The sequence below is a fragment of the Hyperoodon ampullatus genome (assembly GCF_949752795.1).
Source record: "Hyperoodon ampullatus genome assembly, chromosome: 2".
Taxonomy (NCBI): Eukaryota; Metazoa; Chordata; class Mammalia; order Artiodactyla; family Ziphiidae; genus Hyperoodon; species Hyperoodon ampullatus.
Window position 1 is genome coordinate 194,049,726 of NC_136915.1, and position 22,670 is coordinate 194,072,395.

Genomic DNA, 22,670 nt, shown 5'->3' on the forward strand with positions numbered 1-22,670 from the left:
CATTTCTTTTTCATTTATTTCTGATATGATCTTTATGATTTCTTTCCTTCTGCTAACTTTGGGGGTTTTTTGTTCTTCTTTCTCTAATTGCTTTAGGTGTAAGGTTAGGTTGTTTATTTGAGATGTTTCTTGTTTCTTAAGGTAGGATTGTATTGCTATAAACTTCCCTCTTAGAACTGCTTTTGCTGCATCCCATAGGTTTTGGGTCATCATGTTTTCATTGTCATTTGTTTCTAGGTATTTTTTGATTTCTTCAGTGATCTCTTGGTTATTAAATAGTGTATTGTTTAGCCTCCATGTGTTTGTATTTTTTTACAGATTTTTTCCTGTAATTGATATCTTGTCTCATAGTGTTCTTTTCTGTTGTTTTTATTAATACATACAAGTTTATTATATTTTCTGAACAAGAGTCTCTTGTCTGTTGCATATATCACATATAGTTTTTTCCAGTTTCTGACTTGTCTTTTCACTTTTTAATGGTAGATTTTCAAGAACAGAAGTTTCATTTTAATGTAGCCAAATGTATTCATCATTTTCCTTATGTTTTGTGCTTTTTACATCTTATTTAATTAAATTTTCCCTAATTTAAAGGCCATAAAATAATCTCATATATTGTCTTAGAAATTTTAAATTTTTGATTTTTATTTTGAAGTATCTCATCCATCAGAAACTGACTTTTGCACATAGTGTGAGATAGAATTTCGATTTTATTTGTACTTACCTAAATGTCCTAGCACTCTGTATTGAATAGTTCACATATTCCTTGCTGATCTTCCATGCCATCTCTGTACTGTACCAAGTTTCTATATATACATAAAGCTGTTTATGAGTTTTCTGTTCTGTTCCAATAACTATTAATCTATCACTTCTCTGACTCCACAGTATCTTAACTGCATTAGTTTTGCAATCTGCCTGCATATCTGATAGGACAGTCCCACCCACATCTCTTTTCAAAGTTTTCTGGGGTAGTCTGTTCATTTCTCTTCCATGTAAAATAATTCCATTTAAAATGATTCCTTTTTTTTTTTTCAGTGATTCCATTTTAAGATCTGCTTTATGTCATGTTCAATGAAAACCCCTATTGGTTTGTATGATGGGAAATGCATTGAATATAGGGATCAATTTAAGAATTTATATTGCCATAATATGGAGTGTCTATTTATAATACTCCTTCAGTGGTTTTTATCTCTTTCCACAAAGTTTTATAGTTTACCCCAGTATGGTCTAGCACAGCTTTCCTTATATTCATCCCTAGGTACTTTATATTTTTGATGCATTATAAATCTATCTCTTAAAATTGTATCTTCTAATTGTTTGTAACATGCATAAAAATCATAAAGTTGATTTTTAATATTGATTTTTATCTCCAGTAACCCAGTTAAATTTTCTCATTTGTTCTCACAATGAAACTAAACTTATTGTTGTTTTCTATTCTATGACAACTTTACCATGTTTTGTTTCTGTCTTTCAAAAATTTACAATTTTTAATTTTCTTTTTTGTCTTAGTGCTGATAAGGGCTTTCAGTATATTGTTGATAGAAGTGGTAACAGCAAATATCTTTTTCTTATTTCACATTTTGAAGGAGGTTCTCCTAATGTTTAGCCATTTAGTATAATGTTTGCTATAGATTTCTACAGCTATATTTAAACACTTTTAGGAAGTTATATTCTAAGCCCCAATGCATACTATTTTAGAAGTATTAAAGCTTTGAGTGAACAAAACTCTTTAACATTATGTAGTATCCCTTTATATTCTAACTTTTTTTGCCTAAAGTTTATTTCATCTGCTATTAATATAACTACAGCAGCTTTCTCTTGGTTAGAATTTGTTTGGTATATAATTTTTCATCTTTTCTCTTTCAGTATTTTTGCACTAATAATTTACATATGTTTCTTTTAAGCAGCATATAGATTTAAAAATTCATTCTAATAATTTTAATCTTTAACTGAGATGTTAGTTCACTTCTATTTGATGATTACTAATATAGTTGCATTTATTTTTATAATTTTATAATTCTTATGCATCTAATTTGTTTCTTCTTCTTTCTCTTATTTTGGATTGATTTTTTTTCCTTATGCCATTTTTTCTGTTTTCAAAATTATATGCTATATTTTATCCTCTTTCTGGTTTTTTTGAAAATTAGTAAGCATATTTAAGTGATCAACTTTATTCCATAGCTTTTTCCTCCTCCCAAACAATACAAGATTATTGAACTCTTCAATTCTGCTTATTCCTCTCCTGGCTTACATCCTACTATTGACCATTGTGTTAGCTTTATTTAATAGTTTTTAAATTCCATCAATTAGACATTAGTATCATAATTTTAAATAATCAGTCTTTGTTTAGCTTTACTTACTCACAGATTTACAAGTTTCGTTGCTTAACTTCCCTTCTCACATCTCCATTCTTTCTGCAGTATGTTATTATGGAGTTCCTTTAGATGTTTCTGTCAATGATAAATAGTTTTTTGTCTGAAAAAATATTTATTTCACACTTATTCTCTGGTTGCTTTGATGTACAACTCTAGGTTGACAGGAATTTCATCACAACATTTTGAAACAATTAAGCAGTTGCCTTCAGGTTTCTAAGGTTGCTGATTTCAAGTTGCTGTTGGTCTAATTTAATTCCTGAGTGGATAGTCTGACTTTTCTCTCTGGCCATTTTTAAGATCTATTTGTTCTCATGTTCCGTACATTCACCATGATGTTCCTTAGTGTCTTTTTATTTATGCTGTTTGGCAGTTACTGTACTTTCTGAATCTGAGAACTTGTGTTTTCTCAGTTACAGGAAAAAATTCTTATTGCTCTTTCCCATCATTTATAATATATTATCTACTTCTGGGACTCCAATTAGACATATGGTAGACCTTCTAATTCTACCTTCCTTCTGTCTTCTATGTCTCTTTACCCCTATTTCAAATCTTCCATCTCTTGATCTTTCTGTTTTAATTTGGGAAATATTATGTATGTGTATGTGTGTATGTGTGTATGGAAAAACCTGAACGAACTCTTTGGCAAACCCCATAAATATTATATATATATATGTGTGTGTGTGTACACACACACACACACACATACGCACACACACACATTCTCAGTTAACTAGTATATGTATGTTATATATTCTCATTCTAGTTAACTAATTCTCACTTCAGTGGTGCTTAATCCACCCTTTAAGCTACACATTGAGTTTTTAACGTTAGCTATTCTGTTTTTCATTTAGAATTTCCATTTAGTTGTCATTCCAATCTGTTTTGATTTTTAAACCTCTTATGTTGCTTCCATCTCATGTTTTCAATTCTAATTTTTATTTCTTTAAACATTTTAGGCCTTTATGTTGTATTCTCTAACCAATAGTTCCATTATTGGACTTTTTGGTTGTCACACTGTACTATTTGTTATTTGCATTTGCCGTTGCCCATGATGCCTTGATTCCTCCTGTGCTTTGTAATATTGGGTTGTGAAATCATGGCCAGAGGACTTTTTCTGTAGGAATCTTGTGGGGCCAATGTTGAAGCTTTATCTCCCTAGAGAGAATATGTTTCTTTTTGCTTCTGTCAAGCAACCAGGGGTTCTACTAACTTAGGACAAATTCTTGTTCTCATCCTGACTTAGATTTTACAGGACTAAGTAGGTAGTACTACTACCTACTACCCACTACCTGCTTCAAGTAATAGTACTGAATTGTACTCCCCACCAAATTCATCTGTTGAAGTCCCAACCCCCAATGTAACTGTACTTGTAGTAGGGCCTTCAAAGAAGTATTAGGGTTCAATGAAGCCATAAGGCAGGGCCCTAATCCAAATAGGACTGGTGTTTTTCAAGAAGAGGGAGAGACCCCAGGATTGCATGCACACAGAGGGAAGACCATGTGAAAACAGTTGGCTGCAAGCCGAGGAGAGAGGTCTTAGGAGGAGCCAAACCTGACAAGACCTTGATTTGGATTCCCAGGCTTCAGACTGTGAGAAAACAGATTTCTGTTGGTTAAGCTATCCAGTCTGTGGTATTTTGTTGTGGCCGCCCTAGCAGACTAACATAGTAGGGAATAAAACTTTAACCTCTAACTCATGTGTGCACAGACCTCTCTTTACAGATTTTCCGGGGAGTCCAGGCAGAGTCAGACAGGAGCCCTGCCTTCTCTCACTCCTGGCGGGCAGATTTGTTTTATAGTCCAGCCGTTCACCGAGGGCAGGGCTCTGACAAAGGTCAAGTGCTGCCCTCACTAAGGGAACGGCTTTCAGAGTGTCTCAACCCGAGGATCTTGTCTCAGACCATTCAACCAGCACAGGCCAATGACTCCATCAGCCACTAAGACTCAACTCCCAAGTCTGACAAATTCTCCAGGACAACAGTAGTGTCAGAGACAAATTACAACCCTGATGTTTAGCTCCATTTTCAGGTTTTGGTACCTAGATTTTTCCTACTTTTTCAGGCTTAACTGTGCATTTAAAAATATGGTTGTTTTGTTTTCCCATCTAGGTTTTTGGTAAGGGAAATTTTTAAGGATACCTACTGTGCTATATGCCTGGAAACTAAGGTCCCATTAGCCTTGTTATACGAGTAAGAAAACCTTTCCCAGAAGCATTCCTGCAGAATTTCCCCCATGTCTCATTGGTAGGAGCTTTTGTAAATCAATCAGTGCAGGAAGAATGGGATTTCCAAGGTTGACTTAGACTGGTCAGAATTTCTCTCAGGGTCCCCTGGGGGAGTGATGGACAATGAAACATATTTGGAGAACTGTTGTGGAGACAAAATAGCATGACTGCAACATGGATAATTTAGGGGAGGTGGGTAAATTAGTCTGACTAGTACAGAATGTTTGACCTAGAGAGTAACAGGACTTAAGACTAGAAAGATACTTCAGGGGTCAAAGTGTTGGAGTACCAAAAATGCCTAGCTAATGAGTTCATATTCTATCCTACATGTAAAATTTTGACATTGAGGATTTTCCAACCAGAAAATGACAATTAAAATGGTGTGTTAGTACTGTTATTTTGACAACAGTGTTAAGAATGAATTTGAGGAGGAACAGAATAGAGGCAGGAATTATAATTTAGGCATCTACTGCAGTAACTTAGTCATCAAGTGACAACAACCCAAACCAGGTAAGATTTCAATAAGAATTTAAAGAAAGAGAGATACACATTATGAGAGAAGAATGAATGAAATGTGGTGACTGAATTGGACATAGGACAAATTCGGGGGAAAAAAGGCAAAGCGCTCGTTTACTTAAATAAATATTTTTGACCATATGAAAAAGACTTGAGTCATATTATAGGGTTCCAGTTCCAGCTCTGCCGTTTCCTGGGTGGTGACTTTGGGCAAATCACTTAGAATCTTTAGTCCTCAGTTCCATCGTTTGTAAAAAAAAAAGGCTATGATTATATATTTTCTATCTTAAAATGTTGTGAGATTTAAATGAAATAGAGTTTCTGAAAGTACGTTGAAAATTCTATAAGATGATAGATGTGTATTAGGGCCCCTCTACCATATACAAGGATTTAGGTTGGGTATTACCACAGACACTAGCAGATATGACTGTATTCTTTAAGGTTAGAGCTCAGTGTTGGGAGAAGGGACACATAATTATTTATGTCTTAAGAAGGTGTGAAGAGGAAAGGGGTAAAGAGGTAAATCAGAGATGGCAAGGACGGAGTTGGATACATTTCCATCCAGGTGAGGAGATACGGCCAGTGGATGAAGTCACTTCCAGGCTGAGGTGGTTAGGTACCTTCTGGTGAATTTAGAGGTTATCAGTTAAAAATAGTGGTGCAGAATGGAGACTGAATTCCGGGATCACTACTTGAAGGAGAGCTGACTGACCAGAAACATACCCTGTGGGTTTTGCATAAGTAAGAAATAAACTTTCATTGTAGAAATTCATGCCCACCTTGGTATTGCTCATTATAGCAGTTGCCTTGCTTTGACTGAAACAGGGGGATTAGGGAAGTGTTTCAGTTAACCGCTGATGGTACAAGTTACCCCAATACCTACTGACTTAAACCAACAACCATTTTATCTGTCATGACTCCACAAGCAGCAAATTGGGCAGGCTCAGTTGAGCAGTTCTTTTTCTGGTCTACCCAGAAATCACTCCTGAGGCCGTATCCATCTGACAGATTGACCGGGGCTGGACTAAGGCGGCCTCCTTCCCACAGCTGGCGGTGGGTACTGCAGTCAGCAGGGGCACCTCAGTTTTCCTCCTCGAGGACTCTGCCGAAGACTATCGTGGGCTTGTTTATTTACAGCATGGTCTCATGATTCCAACTCTGTCTAAAAGAAGGGGTGGGGGGCACACAAGCTTTACAAACAGTGGTGTGTGTCACGTTTGCTAAAGTCACAATAGCCCAAAGCAAGTCGCATAACCAAGTTCCAATTTCAGTGGGAAAGAGAAACCTCAACGCTTGATGGGAGGAGATACAAAAATCCCAACGTGAGGGGATATGAGCACATGGATGGGGGTGGATTACTGAGGTCAGTTTTATGAACAAGCTGTCATGAAGAACAGGAGATCACATTTTATGTGTATACGAAAAGGTTGAGGGAGGAAATACCATTTTAGGTGGACGCCGAATGATGCAAGCATATTTTATCAGACTTGAAATGACAATAATTTACTCTCTGACAATCTGGGGGACTGGAAGCCAAAATCCAGCAGGGCTGCCGTCCCTCTGGGAGCTCCGGGGTGGGGGTGGGGGGTCCCTTCCTTGCCTCACCCAGCTTCCTGGGCTTCTGGCCGCATCTCTCCAGCATCTCCCTCCATTGTCATATCATCATGTCCTCTGTATGTCAGTTATAAGGACACTTGTCACGGGATTCAGCACCGCCACCTCGGATAATCCAGGAGGACCACCTCATCTCAAAATCCTTAGCTTAATTACATCTGAAAAGACCATTTCTTTCAGAAAAGGTATCGTTTATAGGTCCCAGAGATCAGAACACAGACATATGTTTGGGGGGACGTGCACCATTAGCCCATTACAGGTCTAAATACCAATGAAAACACAGGGCTTGTGAAACTGGATTTTAAAAAAGACCCAACTATATGATGCCTAAAAGAAACTCATTTTAAAATATAAAAACACAAAGGGGTAGGAAAAGCTATATCATGACAACCCTTATCAAAAGAAAGCTGGAGTAGTTATGCTAATATCAGACAAAGCACATTTCAGAACAAGGGAAACTATCAGAAGTAAAAAGGGACATTATATAATGATAACGGGGTAAATTCAAGGGGCTATCACAATCCTGTGTATTTATGCATCTGATGACAGAGCTTCAAAGTACATGAAGGAAAAGCTGAACAAATCACAAGCATAGACAAATCCAAGACTATCTTCTTTAACAATGCTATCGAAATGTGTCATCAAGAAATACCATCAGATAGAGCAATTGGTGGTGAGAACATCCTTATAGAATTGTACAGATATGACCATTCACACAGCAAGTGTACAGTTTAGCTACAAGTAGAAGATCCACGTTCCACAGAACTCCACAGATGCATCCATTTTACACCTGTAGGAAACCTAAAAGGCTTGTGTGCTATGCTGATCACTGAGGCACATCCCTCCTGCTCACCGCGGGGAGGATATTAACATAGACCATACTCGGCAGACTAGTCAGACACGTCAATGTCATGGATATTTGACCTGAAACTCAGTGTGCCTTTCACTGCAGTCATGGAACAGTGGACATGCTTTTCTCCCTCAGGCTGCAGCAAGAGTGCAGAGAACAAGGCTCTGATTTGTATGTTGTATTTACGACCTGAACTGAGATCTCTTTGCTGCTGTGTTGTTATGTGGGAAATCCTACAAAACAGTGGCTGTCCATGTAATTGTAAAAGCACAACACTAATCCAACTATTGTAATAAGGTACAAATGGAATCACATTCTTGCTAGCTGTTTAGCAATGTTCTTTCTGGGAAATACACTGTTAATACCGAATATCCATAAGAGTAGGTTTCATTTCAAATAATTGCACAACAAAAGGGCTAGAAGTAATTAGTCTGGATATTTTATGTGACAGGGATTGTGTGCGTGTAGTTTATAATTGGAATGATTGTTCAGGGTTAACAAGGCTGCACTTCACTGTCAACATACACTGACTTCATTTGAAATGCAGCCCATACACTGCACTTACCATTAATTCAATGACAGTTTGGGGGAAGCTTACTAAATAGATGACCAGGTAAAATCACAGTTACCTTGTTGTTATCTTAGGATATTGTCTCTCAGGACAACAAACAGATCAACCGATGTGTCGACAAAACCCAACACTGATTCTTAACCATAGAAGTGCATTTGTATCATTTCTTTACTGTGTGACTCAGATTTGGGGTTTTGCTGCCATTATGCGTTCATCCATTCATTTCAACAAGCTTTTCTTTTTTAGCATTTCCTGTGTACTTGTGCTGCTGGGGCTACAAAGATGATTAAGACAATCCTTTGCCCTTAAAGACCTCACAAGCTGCTAGTAAAAAAAAAAAGCCCTCATAAGTACAAAACCATACAATAAGAAAGTGCAAACATAGAGACACATTTTGGATATTATGGAGCCCTGAAGTGGTGTGCCCAGCCCAGCCTGCAGAGGAGGCAGTGAGCAAGATGAGCAGTCAGGGAGGGCTTCATAGAGGAGGGGACATAGCGACCGAGGTTTAGGGACAGGCATGACTTCACCGCTTCAAGGAGCTGATGGATATCTTTGTCAGAATAAATATCACGCGCGCAGTATGAACAATCCGTCTCCAGCACTTAGGAGAGGGCCCTACTACAGAATAAGTCCTCATTATTTGTTATTTACATCAATGAGCCATTCTTTTCTAGCTGTAGCCGTGGGGAAAGAAATGCTAACAAACTGAACTAGAAGAATGATAGACGCAAAGGAGGACGGGTGTGAGACACAGATAAGTAAAACGGGAAGGACTTGGTGATCCCCGGGGAGATGTGCAGAGCGAAGGGTCATGCTCTGAAAAGAAATCCCTGAATTTGCTGCGCCTTTAAAAGAGGAAATAGGGCAGTAGGACTTCGAAGGGAAGGATGGTGAAGTCCATTCTGAGTCTGGGGGTATTTGTAAGTGCATCTGTACAGCAGGCAGGTGGACAGTAGGTGTTTGGACCTCACAAGCGTGGATCCTGAGCTGAGATCTGGGAGCCGTGAGCATGTGGGTAGCGGATTAAAAACGTAAGCATAGATTAAATCACGGGAGGGCGCAGTGTGCAGTGAGAAGGGCTGAGGGCTGCTGCTTTCAACGCAGTCGGGTAAGTACTGTCTGTCCGGGTGCCCCGAATTTAACCATCAAGTCACGCCTGCCGCCTCACCTTGGCGGTGGGGGAAGAAGCTGGTCTACTGCTCAGTAGAGAGTGATTGCGAGGGTGGAGGAGGACCTGAAATGGCTAGATTCCTTCATGTCAGGCAGCCCATCCACAGCTTGTCTGTCCAGGGAGACAAAAATAAAACGGAAAGATAGGAGCCGAGTGCAGGAGGGCTCCGGGCAGGCAGCGCTGGTGGGCGAGCACCCCTCGTGAAAAAGCCGAGATTCGCTGGGCGGGCAAACAGAAACGGTTATAATTCCCCGAAGAATTTTCTAAGACCAGCTCTGTAAAACAAAGTGTGCTGTGGGATGTCGGATGAAATGAAATGAAGATTCCCTATGGGCGACCTTAGGGGCGTGTAACATTTGCTCTCAATCATAAGAATTGAGAGTGAAATGCGCTCTGCGTGGAGCATGACATGTCCTAACTCACCATCCGGCTATTTGAAAGACATCAGATACATAAATCAGTGTCCAAAAACAACTGCGCAAAACAGGCAGTGCCCGGACAAGACGTCTGTGCTCTGTGACCCCAGCACCCATTTGCCCACTAACAGCACAGTACATTCATAATTCGTTAAAAGATAACACAGATAACACTTAAAATTAATCAGAGGCAGCTTTTGGGGGCTTACATCAGACAATTTGATAATGTGTACATATGTCCTGATTGTCAGTAAAATGGCCCAATGCTATTTGATAAATACAATTTAATCAGAGTTAGTATCTTTATCACCCAGTTTTTAAAGTATTTATTTACAATTATTAATGCATAGTAAATATTTTCAAATTTGCATCATTATGTAAAGAATGTGAATTTTAGAATTTCATATGAAATGTTTATCCACTAGCTAAGGATTATTATATATTTCAGAATGAACAACCACGGACTTGCCCATTTGAAAAGCCTTTATTCACTAAGTGTCATAGTAATAGGTTAAAAAGTACAGGTGGGGTTGTGGAGATACAAAGATGAAAACAGCATATTCCCTACCACAGGGGTCCCCAACCCCCAGGCCACAGACCGCTACTGGTCCACGGCCTGTCAGGAACTGACCGCACAGCAGGAGGTAGCGGTGGGCCAGCGAGTGAAGCTTCATCTGTATTTACAGCCGCTCCCCAGCGCTCCAATTACTGCCCGAGGTCTGCCTCCTGTCAGCATGATGGTGAGTTGTATAATTATTTCATTATATATTACAATGTAATAATAATAGAAATAAAGTGCACCATAAATGTAATGCGCTTGAATCATCCCTAAACCATCCTGCACCAGCACCCCAGCCCGTCCATGGAAAAACTGTCTTCCACAAAACAGGTCCCTGGTACCAAAAAGGTTGGGGACTGCTGCCCTAACATCTTGTTTACAATCTGTTGAGAAAACAGTGCCCCCAAAATTACTACATATAAAAAGCTAAAATGGAGCAAATAATTGTGGGAGATCAAAGGAAGGACATCTTGAGGGAACCAGAGGAACAATGAAAAATGTTTTAAACAATAAGCAATTAATACTAAATGCTAAGAGGACTGGGTGGGTTGGAGGAATTTATTTTGCCTTTGCAAGTCACACTGCAGTGGACATTTGTTCATTGTGTCCCCAGCATCAATACACGCCGTTCTCAGGCCTGAGTCTGGGAGGGTTCACAAGGCAGTTCCCAAGACAGGCCCCGACTGCCTTCGGCTCAACCTGTACTCATGAAGATCGGTTCAGGAACGGACACATGATGAAGAGATGGCTGTTAGAACTTCTGGGGGCAAAAAGGCTTCTTCTCGTTCAGGAGCTTCATAACAAGCCTCTCTTTTCAGCTGGACAAGGATGAGAAAGCGGTTTGGAGCCATCCTTCACCCACGAGAAAAGCACCTGCCTGAAAAGGCCACGAGCAATGAGGAGGCAGAGCTGGGAAAGGAGCCTGAGCCCTGGGCGTGGCACTGAGCCTAGAGCAAGTCCTGCCTCACGGTGATGGGAGCCCATCCCTTTTACTGTAACCAGACAAAGCTGCGTGATCCACAGCCTACAACATAGAGGCCTAATGTAACTATTTGAAAATCAATGCCTAGGGAAGCCTAGGGAAACACATTTCTCCGAAACTCCTTCCTCCTCCTCCAAATAACAAACATGTTCAGTATCAACACAAACATCACAGATGATAGGAAGGGGTGTAAAATATATGCCGTATCATGTAACATGCAGAGATGTGGCACAGAACTCTTTCTAAAGCAAACCTGGGTGTAAATCCTTCATAAATAAAGTGGGAACTACATTTACCATTCTAAGGTGGAACATCGTGCCCCCATTTTCATACAGGTGTGTCTACTGTGAGCGCAGACAGTCTGAGAAGAAATGAACACACGCTAGAATAAGGTAAGGGTCAAGATCCAAGGAGGCTCTTTCAAACAAGAGATGCAGTGAATGAAAGTTACTTGACGTGCCATGACACTGACTCCCAAGTGTGAAGATCAGACGAAAACTGAAACGGGCAGATAATCTATTCAAAGTCTAAATGACACTAATTATCAAATCTGTTTGGAAACGATTTGTACTAAAATACTTTATCAACCCTTAACTATACAGATTTCCAGCTCAGATTATGTTTAAAGATATATAAGAATGCACACACATGTAACGTGAATAGTACAAAACAGCTTTCTTTTTTTTTTAATGTTTATTTATTTATTAATGTGGCTGCGCCAGGTCTTAGTTGCGGCACGCAGGATCTTCGTTGCAGCATGCAGGATTTTTAGGGATCTAGTCCCCTGACCAGGGATTGAACCCAGGTCCCCTGCATTGGGAGCGGGAAGTCTTAACTACTGGACCACCAGGGAAGTCCCACAAAACAGCTTTCTGAGCCTAAATGCTCAGAGGCCTTACTAACTAATGGATGATTTTTAAACCTGGGGATGGAGGAGATAAGGAAAGGTTCTGGTTAATTCATGATCTGCTTTACCGGGTAATCTGAAAGCTATTTTTTTTTTTAACATCTCTTTTTCCAAGTACTGTTTTTAAATTTTAAAATAGATTCACAAGAAGTTGCAAAGCTAGTACTGCAGGTTCCCTTCACCCAGTTTCCCCCACTGGTTACATCTTATACGCTTGTAACACAAATCAAAGCCAGGAATGTGACATTGGAACAAAGTACTCTAGTTCTGCCTCTAAACACATGTGTAGACTTCTGACAGGACCAGAACACAGAACTATTCTATTATCACAAAGGTCTCCCTTGCTCCTAACCCTTTATAGTCACACCTGCCCCTCATCCACCAAAGCAAAAGCTGCACCAACTAGTGTTTACTCTTCCTAGATGACTATGTATTTTCTATTTGAACCTGGTCTAGTCTGTTTCATTTCTATAAAATTTGGTCTCTACCCTTTGAATTCATGTCATGAACTATTAATAGATCCTCATCCTCAATTTTAAAAACAATGTGTAATCAACTGTAACTTCCAGACTTATTTCCTTTATTTGATAATTTGGTTTGACAAAAAAACACAAAAAGCAAACACACACAACTGATTTATGGTGAATTCCTTTTTCTAATCACAGCGGCTCTTTCCATAGCTTTACTGAAGGTCCCTCCTCAGGCTTCCACGTTTGGAACTCTTCTCAGATCACTAAGCAGTCTCCAGAGCCTGATAACTAATTTATTATTCCAACACAAAGGAAATTGGTCTGCAAAACAGGATTCCGATTTATTAATTCACTATGAGATTCACTATAACAGACCAATAGGGTCGTTTCAATCAGCACCTACCAAGAGAATCCAGATATGATTATAGGTTAATGCAGATGCCAAAAAAGGGGTGGTGATGGTCCAGGGTCATCCTTCTCCTGTACCACTCAACAATCTACTCTTGTCCTTAGGGACCAATTCCTGCCCTCATTTTCTCAAAAAGTGAAGAACACTTACAAAACGGCTACTCTTCAAGCCTGAAACACAGGCTGAGGGTGGGAGTCAGGAGTGGTGTTGATTTAATTCTAACGCCTGAAGTTACCTCCTGGGCTTGTGCTAATTTTCTCACATCAAATTTTGTGGAGGGTAGCAGAATAACTTTCTCTCATCTTTCGGACGGGAAATATAATTTTAGTTTGGATTTTGCAAATACTTTGCAACATGAAACCACCGCCCGTTCTTCCTTTTGGTCCTCATTTTAGTCTGGACCAAAGACCCAGGCCGTGAGGGCTCCCCTTCCAGCTGCCCTCCAAGCACACATCACCTGTAGATACTCAGCCTTTTCTGGACGAACCCAAGCGCGTTATAAACAAACCTGGGGTATTTTGATCACTTTCTGGCATCTTAGTTGTAGCGATTATGCTGAAAGATCCCAAGACTAGTTTGACACGAGAAAAAAGGTCCACGTGTTACCTCAGAAGACCAACGGAACACCTAGCATGAAAGTCCAGAGAGTGGAAAAGGCATATTCTTCCCCGTCCCCGCATCGTGTTGGAGCCTCCTCAGCTGCCTAAGGTCCACTTTATCTGCCGGGCAGGGCCGGTGGGGCTGCGGAAGGCCGCGGTCCAGGACCAGAGGGCGGGATCCGGGGTCAGGGGTCAAGGTCCGGAGCCGGCGAGCTGGGGCCGGGTCGGGATCCAGGTTCGAGGGCAGGGATCGGAGGGCGGGGTCCGGGTCGGGGGTCGGCAGATGGGATCCAGGTCCAGAAGGAGGGGTCGGGGGTCGGAGGGCGGGGTCCCGGATGGCGGGTCTGGGCCCGGCCTGGCTCTGCGGGAGCAGTACGGACCGCCCCGTGGCCCCAGCGCCCCGCCTCCCACAGGCGGCAGCCATGGCGGCCTGGCGGGTGCCGGTGTCCGTGGGCGCTGCGCTCGGGAGGCAGCCGTCCCCCGCCCCTACGCCAGAACTGCCCCGGGTCGGAGAAGGGTTCCGACAGCGCCTCAGCTTCACCCTCTGCTCCGCTTCGCAGGGAGACCGCGGCGGCTCTGGGCCCAACTCGCAGGGCGGGCCGGAGGGAGCAGCGAGGCGTCCGGCGAGCAAAGAGTTAACAGCGGCGGAGCGGAGGATCTTGGAGCTTCACGCCGCCGCCTGCGCGGTGAGGCCCCGCCCCATCCCTCTTGGGCACAGAGGTTGCTCCGCCCCTGCCCGCCCCGCCGGACCGCAGCCCCAGGGACCACGCGCTTGCGCAGTGAGGCCCTTCCGCCCCAGACGCCCCGCCCCGCCCTCCGCGGCAGCCCCGCCCCCCTGCAGCCCCGCCCTCCCCGGCCGCCCGGTGATAGGTGCGCCTGCGCCTCCCGGGTCTGGAGAGGGATTGCCGGAGGTCGGTGCAGTCCTGCCTCGGGAGTCTGACGGCGTGCAAGCTTACCGCTCAGAACTTTTCGCTTGAAAACTGGCCACAGTTTCCTATTCCGGGCAAAGAGTTACCGTGGATCTATCCTGAGTATGAGCGCGACTCCTTTCTGATCAGTGTCCGAGCTAAACTCCGGTCGCAGTCTAGGGCCTGTCATCACTGTCCTCTGTGTGTGTGCGCGCGTGTGCGCGCGTGTGCGCGCGTGTGTGTGTGCGTGTGTGTTTGGGGTTGGGGGAGTGGTGTAAGGCATTGATAGAGGAGATGGAGGAGCTGAGAAGTCACAGGGAAATATGTGTGTGTTTATCTGCAGTATCCGTTAAACACTGCCATCCAATGATTTCAATAATGAAAACATAAAACGTGAACTTATTAATTTGTTTTAATTTTTGCTATCATCCTTTCATCCTTTCCACCTATCGGAGCAGAGTTAGAAAGGAAAGTATAAATAGGCGTTTACATTTTTACTAGACAGTCTTGAGCTGTGTGTTCTTCTGGTTTGGGGATTTGACAATTGCTTGTTAGCACCAATATCAAAACTTATCACCTCCCTTAACGCTTTCTGACACAGACTACATACGTTTAAGGGAGCATGTTTATATTTGTATCATCTTGAAAGAGCAAGTGAGTTCTGTGATAAAGATATAGAAAAGACACAAAAGTAGCCTGTTGAATACACTGCGGGTGACCAGCACTTGACATGACTAGTGTTATTTGGTCTGGCCTGAACCAGGCGAGCAGGGAAGAAAACTTTGGAGGTTGCCTAAAGTTGACTTTTTTTTTTCCCACGGGCAGTTAGTAGGCCTTGAGATCCACTTCTGTGTGGAAACTTCTGCACAAAGACTCTTTAGGGAATGACTGGCAGCTTTTGATGGTTCTTGTTCATACTCTTTTTAAAATAATGTGTAATTTGTTCCCATACTTCACTATATAAATGTGGTAAATAGAAGCAAAAAGTGTCATTCTCTATAGAGCAAATACCAGTGGCCTGGAACGACCAGCTCAATCAGCCCGGGAAGGAAAAGAAACTTTTTCTCACTCAAGGAATTCACACAGTTTCATCAGTGTCAGAATCGCAGGTTAAATGGCTGTCCAGGAGACCATAAGCAAACCCAATAATGAGCTTGTTTTTGTTGTTCCACAAATCAGAGCCCCCTCACAGTGGTCCTCCTTCCACACCTGCAGGCAGGTAGCTCTGTCACGTGTGCTGACCTGCATCCCTGGGCATCTTGTTCTCCAGTCAGGCTGTCAACACTCTTGCCCTGCCTTTGTCTGTTGCCACCATGACCTGAGGCTCACTTACTGAGGACAAATTACGTTTGTGTGGGCAGCCATCAGAGTTTCCCCATTGACTTGGAAAGCAGGAGAACAGCCAGGCCCAGGAGCAATCTGTTAGGCTCCCAGGTTCCAGAAGACCCCCAGCGAAGAAAAGCAGAAAGGAGTCTGCTAACAAGAGTTCCCAGCGTTCTTTTGCTTTTCTTCCAAGTCTTCCAACACGGACTTTGTAAATAAAGAAGCGAGGTCTTGACAATCGGTCGTTCTAAAGTAGTGTTCATGGAATCTGCTTCTGCGGCCCCAAAGGATTCGGGAGGCCCCTTAGGCTGGCCTTGGGACTTGATTGCTGGATTTCTGCTGCCCTGGGCTCACTTTGCTGGAATGCCTTAGAGGAAGCCTAGGCTTGAACTCTAGTTGTCCTTTTACTCCACGCTTTATTCATGACGCATAGTTGATGAAAAGCTGAACCAGAACAAAATATTCAGCCCCTAAGGAAGACACTCCGAAGAAGTAGTTTGCGGCATACGCAAAAATACATGTAAGAAGATATTTAAGTGTCACGTGTATTTTAATGGAAAGGCTCTACGCAAGAGTGGTGCAGGGTTACTGCGTGGTAAAGGGGTTATAGAAAAAGCCCAGGAGACAGTTCCCCTTCAAAATCTCAAGGCTAAATAATATCACCCATGTGACCCAGATCCACGGAAGAGGTTGCATTATTTGTCTTCACACAACGTGCTTGGGACAGCTTTTTAAGACAATGTTTGAATGTAGATAGAGGATGCTTTCTTGACATCTGAAGTGCTGTAGTAAAAGCTGCTTTTGATCAAAGTCGTGAAGCAGTGAGTGTTAATATGTTAAAAAGAATAGTTTTATTTTGCTTAAAAATGGCACTAACGACACTCCAAAAAAAGAAAAAAAAGAAAACAGCGCAAAATGTGCAGCGGAGTAGCCCACGATGAAGGTAAGGAAAAGTGTTAAATAATAGTAAAGGTAGTGCTTTTCTCTAAGGACTGTTGGTTTTGATTAGCACCTTTTCTGTAAGTTTACATCATTATCCACATATTTTAAGTACTGAAATTGCAACTGTAACTTCTGAGTGAAAGTTCATTTTCAGCCTCTTAGGCTCTTAAAGTCATTAAATCACCTGTTGTTAAACTTGTTACCTAGAAACTGAATGAAAAATACCTGAGCAGTGGCTACCTCGTTATTGGGTATAGAGGAGTTCTTGTTTTTCCATCAACTTCTCGTTTTTCTCAAACTGTATATTTTCTCCTTATGTCACATCAAATTGGATTGTGTATAATGTTGGAACGCATTCAGTCCTTAATTGCAAGTGCCACGAAAATTGCTGGGAAGCAGTTTAATATTGTTTGAAGAAAATGTTGCAGTATTTTAGGAGTAGGAATGATGGTGAGGAGATGCGATGAATATTGCGATGAATGAATTGTTTGATTTCACTACTCTTCAGGCTGGCCGGCTGAACTACGTGGACCCGGCTACCGGCTACATGGTGCTCACCCGGCTGGCCCACTTGCAGAGAGGCAGATGCTGCGGCTCTACCTGCAGACACGTGAGTACCAATTCGCAGGATGGCAGCAGTCTTTGGTGCTTCCGTGACTTCGTAAATACCTATTATTTGAAAAACAAGTCAAATAAAAATGCTAAATAGAGCCTGGTGTGCACTTTTCACAAGCTGCTCTGGCCATGGACAATGAAGTCTTTAGGACCAACAGAGGACCTTTAACGTTAATGGAATTTTGTAACGTTTCACTGTGAGCATCAGTTCCTTGAAACGCTGTATTTGGAAATTCATGGGAGTTCTTTATTACGAGGAAACTTTTCACGAGGTTTCAAATAAGTTGTGTTTACTAGGCAAGTAGAAAGAGAGCAGGAAAAGAAATCCGGAATATTGCAAGCTAGATCCCAGGAAGCATTTATTTTTCATTTTTAGCTGAATAAATAGATACTTGCCCAACATTGACAGGTGGGGGTTTTATAATGATAATGACTTCCTCCCTCCGTGTCCCTCCCTTCCCTTCCTCCTTCTCTTCCTCCTTCTCCATTATTATTACTATTATTATTATTATTACTTCCCCCCCTTCCCTCCTCTTTCTTCTCCTTCTCTCCCCCCACGCCCCGCCCACTCTTTCTGTGGTTGTTTTCTACTCTGTCTTTAAAATAACCATGAAACTTGCTACTGCAAACCTAGGGCTGTACGTTTCCTAAAATGTATATTTCAGCAGCCATATATCTCTATGCTCACTGATTAAGATGAACTAACTATGTAATACTTCCCTACTTTGAACAAAAAATAAATGGGAATGGGTTCTTCCCTCTAACTTTTTAAAAGCATACTACTAGTAGGGTAAATTGTTATACAGTTAAGATTATAAACAGATAATCTCTGTTTATAGACCACTTTGACTGTATGTTTGGGGGGTAAGAAGGAGTTATTTCCTCTAACCCACCTACTTTCTCATCAAGGAATTGACATTAAATGCTTGTATTAACAGTAGCCAGTATTGAAAAATTAAGCCTTCACTTTTATGGATGTTCCTACCTGTGCCATTAGCTGTTTCTAATCAAACCCATAAGAGCTTTGCCTGAATTGAGGACTGGAGGACTTTTTAAGGGTGAGGTTTTGACAGTAAAATTCTTGAAGTTGGAAGGATGCATTTAGGAAGTGATTCTTGGACCCTAATTAGAACCATTTGCCAGATGTTGCCATAGTTCTCCTCTTAGTCTATAGGAGGTAGATCAAATCATCTATAGAACGTTATTAGCAGTCTCTTTTTTTCACCATGAGAAGTGTACTTCTTCAAGATGATTATTAAATAATTCAACAGTAACTTGTTTTATTTCTTTCGCAGTGTCCATATGGCCAAGTCAATGTTAAAGATCCATCCAAAAAGAAGAAATTCAATTCACATTTTTATGTTTGAGAAGAATTTCATTTCTGTTCTCCATCTAATTGAGCCTTATTAAAAAAATAAATAGGGGCTTCCCTGCTGGTGCAGTGGTTGAGAGTCCGCCTGCTGATGCAGGGGACACGGGTTTGTGCCCCAGTCCAGGAAGATCCCACATGCTGTGGAGCGGCTGGGCCCGTGAGCCATGGCCGCTGAGCCTGTGCGTCCGGAGCCTGTGCTCCACAGCGGGAGAGGCCACAACAGTGAGAGGCCTGTGTACCGCAAAAAATAAATAAATAAATAAATAAATAAATAAATAAAACCTTAATCCAGAATTGTTTTCTATGCTGTTAGTACTTGAGCACTAGTTTAATCTTAAACTTAAGCATATATTAATCTTAATCTTAAACATGTATTAAAAGAACATCAATAAAATGAAAAAACTAGCAAATGTTTGTGTGTTTCTTTTCTGAATATAAATTTATTTATTTATTTATGTTTGTCTGCTTTGGGTCTTCGTGGCTGCACGCGGGCTTACTCTAGTTGCGACGAGCGGGGGCTACTCTTCGTTTTGGTGCCTGGGCTACTCATTGTGGTGGCTTCTCTTGTTGTGGAGCACAGGCTCTAGGCGCGTGGGCTTCAGTAGTTGCAACGCGCATGCTCAGTAGTTGTGGCACGCAGGCTCCGTGGCATGTGGGATCTTCCCCAACCAGGGCTCGAACGCATGTCCCCTGCATTAGCAGGCGGATTCTTAACCACTGTACCACCAGGGAAGTCTCTGTTTGTGTGTATCTGAAGTGGCACATTGATAATTATTTTCCTTTCTTTTTGCTTCATTATTAGACGTATGTCGAAGAAAGAAAATAATGACTGTTCCATTAAATAAATAGCAGCAATCGGGTCACATTAGTAGCTCTTGATTTTTTTTTTATAGCCTCAGTTCTACTGTTTTCTCCTCAGTGTTAGCAACCCAAGGGAGGTTGCTGGCAAACAGAAGAGTTTGAATACATTCTTCCTTTTATTTATATCTTGAGCTATAAGGAGATTGATAAAATGCTATATCATGCAGCATATGAGTATCCAAGAAGGGCCATTCTGCGGCGAGAAATGCTCTCATCTTCCATCTGTTCTCCTAATAAAACCTTTAAATCATTCTGACTTGGGGGTCAGGCTCCTATTAAACCATTCTTTTTTTCTCTACCCCCCCCCCCCATTTTACTCCTCCATCTCTGATGGCACTTTTCAGGCTAATCTGTCTTAGGATGTTTTATTAGCTTTACACCTATTTCATTCACTGCTGCGAAGACCCTGGGCTTCAGTCTCCAACCCAGGTTCTGGGTCCCCTCCCCATGCCTCCTCTTCTGTTTCCCTCTGAGGATAGCAGCCCCCAGGAAGCCTTTTCCTTGCAGGGGAAAGCTGGTCAGTGAAATGGAAGGCTGGCTTTACCCAGAGCTGACCCTCAGCTTTTTCTCCTGGCTGAATCTGAATGGTTCTCCAACATCTCAGAGGTCTGCCTTCGTCTCTGCCCGTGGCTCTCAATGAAGGTTTTTTCTAAAGCTTTCTAAAAATCTTAAGCAGCAAAAAGACTCTGGTGCCTTCTCCCATATTTGATTCAAAACAAAACACCTTCTAAACTGTAAAATGAGTGAAAAGAAGCCCATTAAGTCTCTAATGTGCCATGTGTTCATTTTATGTCAAATAGTAAGTTGTTTCCCAAAACTGTTGGCAGTTTTGGTGCCCCAGTGTTTCTGATGTTCCTGACTGTGGCTCCCTCAGCAACACTGCCCCGGGGCCCTCCTTGGCTGTAAAGAGCAGTGTCTGTGGCCTGGTGTTGCCCCCTCCAGGAACTATTTGGAGGAGAGCAGGAGAAGCGATCAGCACTGTGACAGAGGAGGCACTCGGTCTTTCCAGAAAGGTTTATGGACTCCTGGGAGCCACTTTCCTTTCCACTCTTACGTCAGCGAGCAGCCAGCTAGCTCCATGTTTCCCACTAGACTTGAAGATTACCAAAGACATCTTCTGGGTGGGAGCTGTATGGGGCTTTCTTCAGCAGTCCCAAGAGGAAAACCAGAAGGAAATGGAGTGGAGAAGGCCAACTTCCTGGAGACACAAGAGGAGGAGGAAAGCCAAGAGAAGAGTTCTATTGGCTCTTTGCAAGTTCACTTTGAGGCTCCCCCCCAGTCCCCGCCCCCTCCTAAGGCAGTGTTTTGAGAAAGCCCCTTGGCAGATGGGAATGAGGTAAGGGATGCCTCCCTCCTAGAGGGAGCTCTTTGCTTCTCCCAGTGCAGCTCCTGCAGTGCCGAAGTGGCCCAAGACGGGAGGACCCTTGCGTGGGATTTTGTGACTCTTCCTGGCAGAACTTCTAGGCTTCCTGGCAACAACAGCCAAGGAGCCGCCGCTGGGGTGTGGGCGGGGAGGAGGACGCTCTTACTCTTCCCTGCCTCTGGAGCCGGGAAGCCGAGGTCTGAAGTTCTCAGCCGCTGTTCTGGGGAGATGCTTATGAACCACACGTCGGGGATGGCAGCGGCGGGTGATCCCACATTACACACAATACGGCCACATAAATGGGCCCCGCTGCCAGAACTTCAGGTTCTATTGTATTCGCACCTTGTAAAGTAAAAAATCAGGTTTCTTACTGGGTGTGTGTGTGTGTACACGTACACGTGGATGCCGAGAAAGAGACTTCCCAGTTTAAATCAACTCCGCTGCTACTCCACGTTGAAGGTTTTTGGAGACTCCTGCCGCCGCAAGGCAGGCACCATAAATCAAGGGAGATTGATTTCTAGATTGTTTCTAATACTGAAAGACCCAAGGGAAGCTGGGGGTCTTTTCGGGGTTTAGCGGGGCGGAGGGCGGGGATACGTTCCTGCCGTGGTGGTTCTTCCCTTCGAGGGGAAGGCCCTGCCCTGGGCCGTTCTCCCAGCAGGTGGATTCCGTGCACATTCCCGCCTCTTCAAAAAGCCACACCGACCCCATCGACTTTGCAGAGCAAGGAAGGGAAGGGCTTCCCCCCCGCCCCCGAGTGCAACCTGGGGCTCCCACACCGGTGTGGGTGTCTTTGGACCAGAAGGGGCCTGGAGAAGGGGGGATGCTCCCCGGGCGCGGCACGGGTCTTTGTTCCCCGCAGGGCGCCGTGTCCTAAGGCGACCGCAAAGTCTGTCCCGAGCGCCCGGATCCACCGCCGGAGGCCAGCGGGGTCTCCAGACAAGGCTGGGGAAGGGGGCCCACGACCTGGCAAACGGCCATCGGCATGTCGCCTTCCCCTGAGCACTTTGAGGCCTCACGGTCCCCGCCTTTCCCCGAAGGAGCCCCCTCCCCCCACCTGCCCACTGAGTGTCAACACCTGCCTTTTCATTTTCTTTACATTCGAGCAAAGGCTTGAGTTGTGGACGGGACGTCTGACCGTGAAGAAGGATTAAAACTCGGTGCTCTTTTTTACTGCCCTGCAGCAACTAAAAGGTACTTCTGGGCACCAGAAGTATCCCCTCCCTCAGGAAAAAGGAAAGTCAGAAGTTTGTGTGTATGTGTGTGTGTGTGTGTGTGTGTGTGTGTGTGGCGGGGGCGGGTGTTGGCACCCTCTTGCGCGCCCCTGGAGAGCTCAGATCTCTGAGAAAATGTCGTGGAAGAACTTGCAACTGTCTCTTGCCCACCCAGGCCCGCGGGATGCCCTGCAGAGCTCCCAAGCCCCGCACTGGCTGATCCTCTCCCCTACAAACGGCTTCCAGGTTGGGCTCCTGACACAAAACCTCCAGACTCACGCCCTACCCTCGTCCTGAGACCGTTGGTGTAAAAGAGAGTAAAAACTCGGAATCATGGGCTCTGGGGGATTGGAAGATTTCTGGCGATAGCATCTTCCCATCCGAAATTTGTATTCTAAAGTGTGAGCTTC

General features: G+C 43.3%; 1 protein-coding gene across 1 annotated transcript; it reads left to right on the plus strand.

Annotated features, from left to right (window-relative positions):
• Window positions 1-14,084: 14,084 nt before the first annotated feature.
• LOC307048959 (uncharacterized protein C1orf53) lies at window positions 14,085-19,109 on the plus strand (the record flags this gene model as incomplete). Its single annotated transcript, XM_079698254.1, has 3 exons — window positions 14,085-14,348; window positions 17,344-17,445; window positions 18,746-19,109. 3 exons carry the CDS (start codon window positions 14,085-14,087, stop codon window positions 18,815-18,817), a joined length of 438 nt encoding a protein of 145 aa, XP_079554380.1. The 3' UTR covers window positions 18,818-19,109.
• Window positions 19,110-22,670: the final 3,561 nt, after the last annotated feature.